At 41.3% G+C, this 8527-nt stretch overlaps 1 protein-coding gene across 1 annotated transcript; it reads left to right on the top strand.

The window, feature by feature from the left end:
* The first annotated feature begins 444 nt into the window (after nucleotides 1-444).
* TIMM21 (translocase of inner mitochondrial membrane 21 homolog (yeast)) lies at nucleotides 445-4854 on the top strand. Its single transcript, XM_006761918.2, has 6 exons — nucleotides 445-1044; nucleotides 2297-2359; nucleotides 2457-2554; nucleotides 4074-4147; nucleotides 4236-4341; nucleotides 4435-4854. The coding sequence occupies exons 1-6, from the start codon at nucleotides 750-752 to the stop codon at nucleotides 4528-4530; spliced, it is 732 nt and encodes a 243-aa protein (XP_006761981.1). The 5' UTR covers nucleotides 445-749; the 3' UTR covers nucleotides 4531-4854.
* Nucleotides 4855-8527: the final 3673 nt, after the last annotated feature.

The raw sequence follows: 8527 nt of genomic DNA, 5'->3' as shown, positions 1-8527 counted from the left end.
GCGCGCTCCCCGAGGCGCGCGCGCAGAAGCGTCTTTCCACCCGCTCCCAGAGGATTCTAGAAACTTCTGAGAGCTCGGAGTTTTTACCACCCCTGTTAAACTGAAATTCAGAGGCTACATAATTTGCCCATAAGGGAGGGCAAAGCCACCATCAGACCCGAGAACTTTTCAGTTTACGCAGTCCTCTATAGAGTCAAGGAACACACAGTTTGCAAACGCTAATTTGACTTTTGTGCGTTCTAGAACTACTTTGCTCCAACTGCCAAAACCAATTAAGTGCCGCGCAGGCGTAAGCCATCCGCGCAAGGTCGTCTGGGAGACAGCGAGAGAACCGCTGCTTCTGGCCGCCTTGCACTGTGGGAGATGTAGTCCTTGTGTGTCTTCCCCGCTGCAGCAACTCGGTGAGGAGTGAAGTTCTCAAACTACTATTCCCAGGATTCCTAGTGGTTTCCCAGGATACTTTGCAAAGGCATGGCGGGCAGAGTGTGAATGTCAGCCAGGAAGGTAAGCCAAGCACATTTATTCAAGTAAAAAGAGAACCAAAGAGAAGGGAAGGTGGACAGCAACTTTTTCCGGGAGACCTTTCGTCTTAACGCTGCTGGAGCTAACGTTTTTGTCGAGCACGCAGTGCAGTCTTACCGGCGTGAATGTGTGCACTTGAGCACGCATTGGGCTGGGCGTGGAGCGGCCAGTGAAGCTTTGCTAGTGGAAGTTGTCATCTTCCCTAAACGGCGCGGGTTTCTGTGAACATGATTTGTTTTTTTCTACGAGCTGTACAGTATACGGAGAAGCTGCACAGGTCCTCGGGGAAGCGCTTGTATTTGCCACACTTGGTAGTTAACAAAGCTTGCTTGAAGACTGAGCCCGGTTTGAGATGGGGGCTGCACGAGCTGAAAACGGTGCGACCTGGTTGTATCCTTGGAGTCACCCCGAGGGCCATCTGCACGCAGGGACAGGGCCCCCAGAGAGCAAAGGAGGACAGCAGCAAGCAAGTATCTGTGCACAGTCAGAGAGGGGAAACCGCCATCTCAACAGCACAGAAAGGTAAAGGGAAATCTCCAGTGAGGACCAGACTTGCAACAAACATGACAACAGTTGCCCATACCCTTTTGTAGAAGTTCAGTGCAAAAGCTGGAAAGACAACTCACACAAATTAAAAGGTAGAACCGCTAAGCATAGTTTAGCATCAGAGAGTATACGCCTATAATGATCTCCATAGATTTGAACTCAAATTTGAAAGTTGATTTTGATATAACTTTGTTGAATTATGTCTAGAAAAATTTTCTCAACTTTTATTAGTTTGGTGTGGAGAGCGCTATTTAAAACTTAACCATTGATAAGTACTTTAAAGTAGACAAGTAGATTGTCCAGATGTTATTTCATCCATTTGACTCTGACCTTCAGTCTTTCCAACATTAGTATTGTAATGTAGGAGGCACGCTTCCCCAGTTTCACACAACTGAATATTAACCACAGATTTCCCTAATCTCGGTTTTCTAATAGCCAGGCCAATGCTCTTTAGGACAACCATTCACAAGGATTTCATGAGCTTCCATTTGTCTATGTTCAGTCAGGAGCATGGTTATTCAATTAAAACTTGTTCAGTGATGGAAATGTTCTGTATGTGGGCTGTCCCGGTATGGTGGCCGCTAGCCACCTGTGGCTGTTGAGCACTTGAGATGTTGCTAGTGTGAGGAACTCAATTTTTATTTAATTTTAAGTTAAAGTTAGGTGAATTTTTAAATTAAATAGCCCTGTGTGGCATGTTGCTGTATTACACATCCCAGGCCCAGAATGTCCAGGTTACATAAACTATATTATCACATGGTGGGAAACTTAACAAATCCCGGGCAAGACTGTACATATCCACTGTTACTGTTTGTTGCTCCTTGTCAATAGAGGTGGAAAATAATGCATTCTCCACATCACTGGCCTACACCATGAGGTAGTGCTGATGTACTCCCGTAAGGTATCACCTGTGGATTACTGGACCATGGTCATCCTCTAGTATCTGTGGATTCTGCAAGAGGAAGACTGGTGAATGACATGGGAATATGATGGGGCCCAGCACCCTTGTACATTTCAGTCTCTAGCACTATCTCTACCATCCCCCTCTCAGATGTGATTTGGTTTACATGTTTTTTGATTGGTTCTGATTCACAGGGACATTTGAGAACAGCTGCTTCAGAGCACAGACCCACTCGTTAGGTCCTGAGTCCACACCTCACCTAGAAATACTGAAGGTTCCTGCTTGTGTCTGGCACACATGTGACTTAGTGCTTTTTTCTCTTGACAGTTAAAGAAGCTGGAAGAGATTTTACCTATTTAATAGTGGTGATTATTGGAATCAGCATTACAGGTTGAAAACACAGCAAGTATAAAACCCCAAATATCTGTTTCACTTACTAATTGTATTGCCCTGGCTTTGCTTGATCTTCTTTTTCTGTGACTTTCAGGTGGCCTGTTTTATGTGATTTTCAAAGAACTTTTTTCTTCATCTAGTCCTAATAAGATATATGGGAAAGCCTTAGAAAAGTGCAGATCACATCCCGAGGTGAGTCCTCAAGGTAGAGTTACACAAACTCTGATAATAGGGAGAGAGAGTGGGCAGAACTCACATACTGGTTCTAAGACTAGTGAAATTTACATAATAATGTTTGAGTTGTTTATGCTTTTAGCTCTTTACTAGTATTCTATACGTGCACCCAAACATCCATGGACAGTGTTTTCATCCTAATTATATAAGACAAATTCATTTCACTAGTTATCAAATGCTTAGAATATACCAGAGTCTAAAACAGCTACACAGTTCTTAAGTGTCTCTCACATCATTCCTTTTTATAAGACTGTTATTATGTGATGTCTCCAGTCATTTTTTAAAAACTTGATTCATGACTCCATGATCACAATAGTAATTCTTATTGAGAGCATATTATGAGCCAAGGACTGTGCTTAGCATTTCAGTGCATTGTCCCTATTAAACCTCACAGAAACCATTGTGTCGAGTTCTGCTGTTATCCCATTTGCAGAAGGGGAAACTGACAGAGAGATGAAAATAAATAGGAGTAGCATAATTAAATGTTAGGATGCTTCTCTAAAGAGTTGTCATTCACAAACTCGGCCTTTCCTAGATCTTCAGCCTTTTGAACAAAACAAAATACAGAGAATAAACAGAGTAGGATAGTATAAAAGTCATAATTTAATTTGCTGCCTACAAGAGCTCTACAAATAATTAAATTTCAACAGTCGATGTTGTCAGCGTTTATAAAGGTCCTGTTCTTTGCCAGGCACTGTGCCTGGTTGAAAACTAGAAAACTTTCATGTTTGGTCTGATGTGTTTACTAGTATTAAGTTGTTTGAACGGTTGTGCATTCATCTCAGCTCCACAGTTCTTAAATTTATTTCTCATCTTACACTTTATTCCTTTTTACTTTTGCATGAAAAATGTGATGCTGAAGATGCCCAACACAAAATAAGACAAATGCTATAGACTTGAGGCAACATTTGTTTTAGTTTGATACCATTTTTTAAGGTTCCAAAGTGCATTTTAAATTCAATAAAAATTATACTTGCATTTCATTGCCATTAGGAATAATTGATTCACACCTATAGATCTGGTTTGTTTTAAATAGGTCGTTATTAAATGTTTAATGTTTATTAAATATTTAAATACATGAGGCTTTTTTTTTCCCACTGACTTAAAAAACATTTTGCTCATAGCTTTTAGTATTAGACCCCATTAGATGAATTTCACTACAAATGTTCAGGCATTTAAATATATGAGCACTGGTTGTGCTTCTTTTATGAAGAGTGGGAATAGCTTCACTTCACCAATGCAGTTCTAAAACTGCAAGCAGCACCATATAGTTACCTGGATCAGTCTCTGCACAGGAAGTATTTAAGTTAGTTATGGGGTGATTTTTGCATAATAACTTTTCTTTTTTCATTATTGGAGTTGTCATTTTGAAAAGGTCCTAGGCTTACTGATTTTTTTTTCCCCTAAAATAAATCACTTAGTTTTTCAGAAAATATTTCCCTAAGAAACCACTAAATAAAACGTCTTTATTCTGCAGGTAATAAGTGTCTTTGGTGAGCCTGTTAAAGGATATGGGGAGATGACAAGACGTGGTCGAAGGCAGCACGTCAGGTACTGCACCTGGGTTGCATTTGGAAGGCTCAGGGATTGTTTTTAAATGGAAGGGATTTAGGTCTTTGTTCTTTCCTTTTCTTGACAGTTTTATTGAATATGTAAAGGATGGGCTGAAACACGTGCGTGTGAAGTTCTACATCCAGGGTTCCGAGCCTGGGAAGCAGGGGACAGTGCATGCGGAGGTGAAGGAGGTGAGGAGGGGGTGGGGAAACATGGTCTAAGTCACAGTTGTAGAATACACTGGAAGGAAAAATGCCACCTCAAAAATCTTTTTTTTTTTTCAGAATCCAGAAAGTGGTGAATATGAATTCCGATATATATTTGTAGACCTTGAAACTTATCCTAGAAGAACTATTGTCATTGAAGATAACCGATCCTGAGATTGAAAGGCTCAGCACCCAGGCCATTTCTTCATGGGTGTTGCATGGTGCAGACTTCCAGCTCTGATCTGCATGGCTCTCCCAGAGTCAGTTTTGAATAGGTTGGGAAAGAGTACAGTTCATCAAAGTGAATGGAACTGGGTAGTTGTTGCATTTAGACTAACCAAATCATATTTTCCTGTAGAGTAAAAAATCTTGAAATAGTGCATATTTTAGGTGATCCTGGGCATCGTGTAAATAAGAAAATAGAGTTCATTATTTTGTGCTTTTTTATGTTATATAGCTATATAAAATCTGTGGAATAAAATTAACATGTAATAACCAGCTACTTTCCATATACTTTGGTATCTGATGAGATAAACATCTGAAAATATTTGAAAACTGTAGGAACCAAATGATAAGTACATTCTCTTCAAAGTGGTCATAGAAAGGTTGTGCACATCGTATGAGTTGTGGTGATCTAATATATCTCCTCTGTCCCCTCCGTAAATCGGGGCCATTGCACACAGTGGGAAAGTGACTGCTCTAAAATCGAGTGGGCTTGCCCAGGTTCTCACCAGGTGTGTGGGCCTGTGCAGGTACCTTAGCCTCCTTCAGCCTCGCTGGCTGGCTTGTGAGGATGACAAGTGGTAGGTGCAAATGCCTGGACTGTAGAAAGTCCCTGTGAAGTGCCCCAGCCCTTTGGAACCTGCACTGGGACATCACTGCTGGAAGGAGCAGGGAAGTGAGAGTCACTTAAGTCTGTGTGGAAGCCTGTTTGGGTATCGACACCTGTTTTATCTGAAGCAGTTACAGGGCATTTGGAAAACAGTGACCTTAACTTACAAGAGCATAATCACATATCTGTATAAAGTTCTCTATGTGCCGGGACACGTCTAAAAGTGTCCTTACCTATGTTGGCTTCAGTTTTGGGACATCCCCATAAAATGCTTTTTCCTTCAACCTCAGAACTATCTGCAGAAATGTCTGATAGGTACTTGAACTTGTAGGATATTTGGGATAGATGGGCCCCCAGGCAAGCAGTCGCCAGTATTTAGACCATCTCCCTGCTTAGGTTAGCTCATACTTCAGTTTAACTGCTTGTTTTAAATATTTTCTAATTTTCTACTTTGTAAGTATCACAGCAGACACCTTCTCTCCCTGATGTAACACATTTGAAGTGGCTGGGTGAACTCCTAACTTGGGCTTTGTCTCAATCATTTTTTCTTCTCCTTTCCAATAGAATGTCCCATTTCAGTACCCGTATCCCTGACTGACATGGCAACATTTAACAGACGAGGTCTGCTTGCTGTCCTCCGCCTTTTCATAGGACCTGCTCAAACCATAGCTTCCCAGAAACCTGGCCTCAGCTGCCTGACATTTAGCCTACCTTCTAACCCTATTTTTATCATTTAGGACAGATTTTTTTCTGTATTCATCTTTATGTATCTCCCATTTTGTGGTATACCATGCCCCTTTAAGATATGAGTTTATCATTAAGTTACTTTTATAATCAAAATTATTTTTTCAAAAGAAAAAATATCTGTACTCAGGTCCTGTATAACCATGGGAAAATGTAATAATGCAATTTTTTTAGATAGCTCTGTTTTCTTTCCCTCTGATATAATTTAATACATCATGTTAAAATTTCTGATCTTAAAAGAGCTGTTTTAATCAGCTGCCATTTCCGATTCTGATTGTGGCATCTGTCCACAGGCTTACTCCCATCTTTGAAATCTTTTCTAAAATTGACTACATGTAGTATCTCCTTATGTCATTTATATGAAATAGAAAGTGATTCGGTCATTTTCCTCCAAGGCTTTTGTTACTTCATCCGCAATCAGGGATTCCTTTTATCAGAATTAAGTCTGGTTGTGGGCTCTATCCCTCCTTAATAAAGAGATCGTTGGCAAGACAATAGATCTAACTCCTCTGCTCAAGACAGAAAGAATGAAATCAACATAAGATTATTTAGCATCACTACATATGTTCTTCATGGGTGACTATTTGAAAGTTGATCCGGTCAGCAAAAATGTAGGATTGTCCATAAAACAACCCATTTTCCATCTGCTACTGAAACAGCTCTCATGACACATCCTGGGGTTTGGATAGTAAATTTATTCACTGTGATCCACTAGTGAATTTTGAAATCATCCTTAGTTGGTCTCCAAAATGAAGAATATATCTGCTGTGGTCAGGCCTCTCTCATTTTACATGTACTCACGTGTGCATTTGTTTACATTTTGTGGCAGACAACATTGGTGCCCATGCATATGCCCTCTCTCTCACCAATTTATTGTCATTATCGTATTAACTACTAGCACCTGTAGATGTTGGCAAGCCACAGGTATGGTGCCAAGTACCTCCCCAGCTTCTGCCATCTGGAAACTATTCATTTTCTATGGCTTCCATAACAAATGGCCACACACTTAATGGCTTAAAACAACCTAAATGTATTATTGTTCAATTCCGTGGGTCATTGGTCCAACATGGGTCTCATTTGGTTAAAATCCAGAGTCAGCAGAGCTCTGATCCTTTCTCCAGGCTCTCAGGGAGTATCTGTTTTCTTGGTCAATTGGGTTGTAGGCAAATTCAGTTCTTTGCAGTTGTAGGACCAAGGGCCCTGTTTTCTTGCTGTTTGTCATGTGGGGCCATTCTCAGCTTCTAGGGGCCACTGCCATTCCTGGTTCTTGGTCCCTTCCTCCACCTTCAAAGCCAACAACAATAGGTGGGCAAGTCCCTCTCACACTTTGAATCTCCACCTTCCTGGGTCAGACCCAGCCAGGGATGAAGCTCCACTAGAAGCAGTCACATGAGGTACGTGGTGAACTTTGCCAAGTGTTGGCACCTGGTAAAGTCATGGTGTCTGGCTTGAAACCCAGGGATTTCAGCTACCTAGGCTGGGTGGGCTCTAATACACTGCTTTCCTAACAAAACTCATTTGGGGAGAAGAGAAAACTGCTTTGCCAAGCCGCACTGGAGACTGAGGTGAAAAGAAAAATCAGTACTAGTGATCCTATCTTTACCTAAAATGTTAGTATTTTGTTTATCATAGTATTAATTTTTATTTTTAAAAAATATTTCTTAACTACTCTGTTTATCTCAATTACCATTTCGGGTACCCTCACCAGGGTGCTGAGAGAGGAGAGCACGTTGTCTTTACTCGAATCTGGGGGTGCAAACCACACTCCCAGATCCAGACTCACCAGCTGCTTAAAGCAATAAAATGAGTCCATAGTTCAGAAATGGCCCCCAAAACTGTTTATAATTCTCTGAAATGTGCAGAGTAATAAGTCAAAAGAGCAAGTTCTAGATTCTGTTTTCACAGTACCGAAGGTTTGGGGGTCTTGGTTTTCGCTGCCTGAAACAAGTGTCTTTTGCCATTTTTCTGTCCGGTCTCCAAACCCTTCGCTCTGCTCAGCGGAGGGTGGTTCTCAGGCTCTCAGGCAGAGCAGCCATCTTCAGAGTTTCAGTGTTTCTAACCTAAAACATGCTTTAATCCCTCGGGGCCACTAGGGGGCCACTGACACCCACTGTAATGAATGTCAGATTCATGGAATTTCCTAAATGGGTAATTAATTGCTCTATAGAGGAATTCTTTTAAGACAATTGTTTCTTTAGGATAGCTTTTATTAAGTATATCTTTCTTTAGTATCCACATTATATGTTATCCTTTAAATTACAAGATCCCTGGTAAGTGCAGTTAAAACTAAGTTATTTACATAGCCTCCCTGTAGTCAACAAATATTTATATATTGCAGCCTACAGTTCTGTAACAGTCTGTGCTAGCCAGTGAGGCCACAAAATGGAGAAAGACTCCCTCCTTATCCTCAAATAGAGACTAATTAGTGGGATAAATAATTATTACAATATTAGAAGCCCAGTGCACGAAATGTGTGCATGAGTAGGGTCCCTAGCCACCTGGCCCATGCTCCGTGCCCCAGCCCGGCCCCTCCCACTGGCCCCTGGTCCTGTCTGCCGCAGCCCTGCTCCCACCGCCATCACTCCCACGAGCCAA

Source organism: Myotis davidii, unplaced genomic scaffold (genome assembly GCF_000327345.1).
Source record: "Myotis davidii unplaced genomic scaffold, ASM32734v1 scaffold96, whole genome shotgun sequence".
Taxonomy (NCBI): domain Eukaryota; kingdom Metazoa; phylum Chordata; class Mammalia; order Chiroptera; family Vespertilionidae; genus Myotis; species Myotis davidii.
Note: the sequence above shows the minus strand (reverse complement) of the source record. Positions and strands in the feature narration are given on the sequence as shown.

What these genes read in the sequence shown, in the direction of transcription:
- TIMM21 (XM_006761918.2), top strand. Translation starts at nt 750, where the DNA reads ATGATTTGTTTTTTTCTACGAGCTGTACAGTATACGGAGAAGCTGCAC. An exon ending in GGTCGAAGGCAGCACGTCAG is followed by an intron (nt 4,148 to 4,235) that starts GTACTGCACCTG and finishes TTTTCTTGACAG; the next exon opens with TTTTATTGAATATGTAAAGG. An exon ending in TGCATGCGGAGGTGAAGGAG is followed by an intron (nt 4,342 to 4,434) that starts GTGAGGAGGGGG and finishes TTTTTTTTTCAG; the next exon opens with AATCCAGAAAGTGGTGAATA.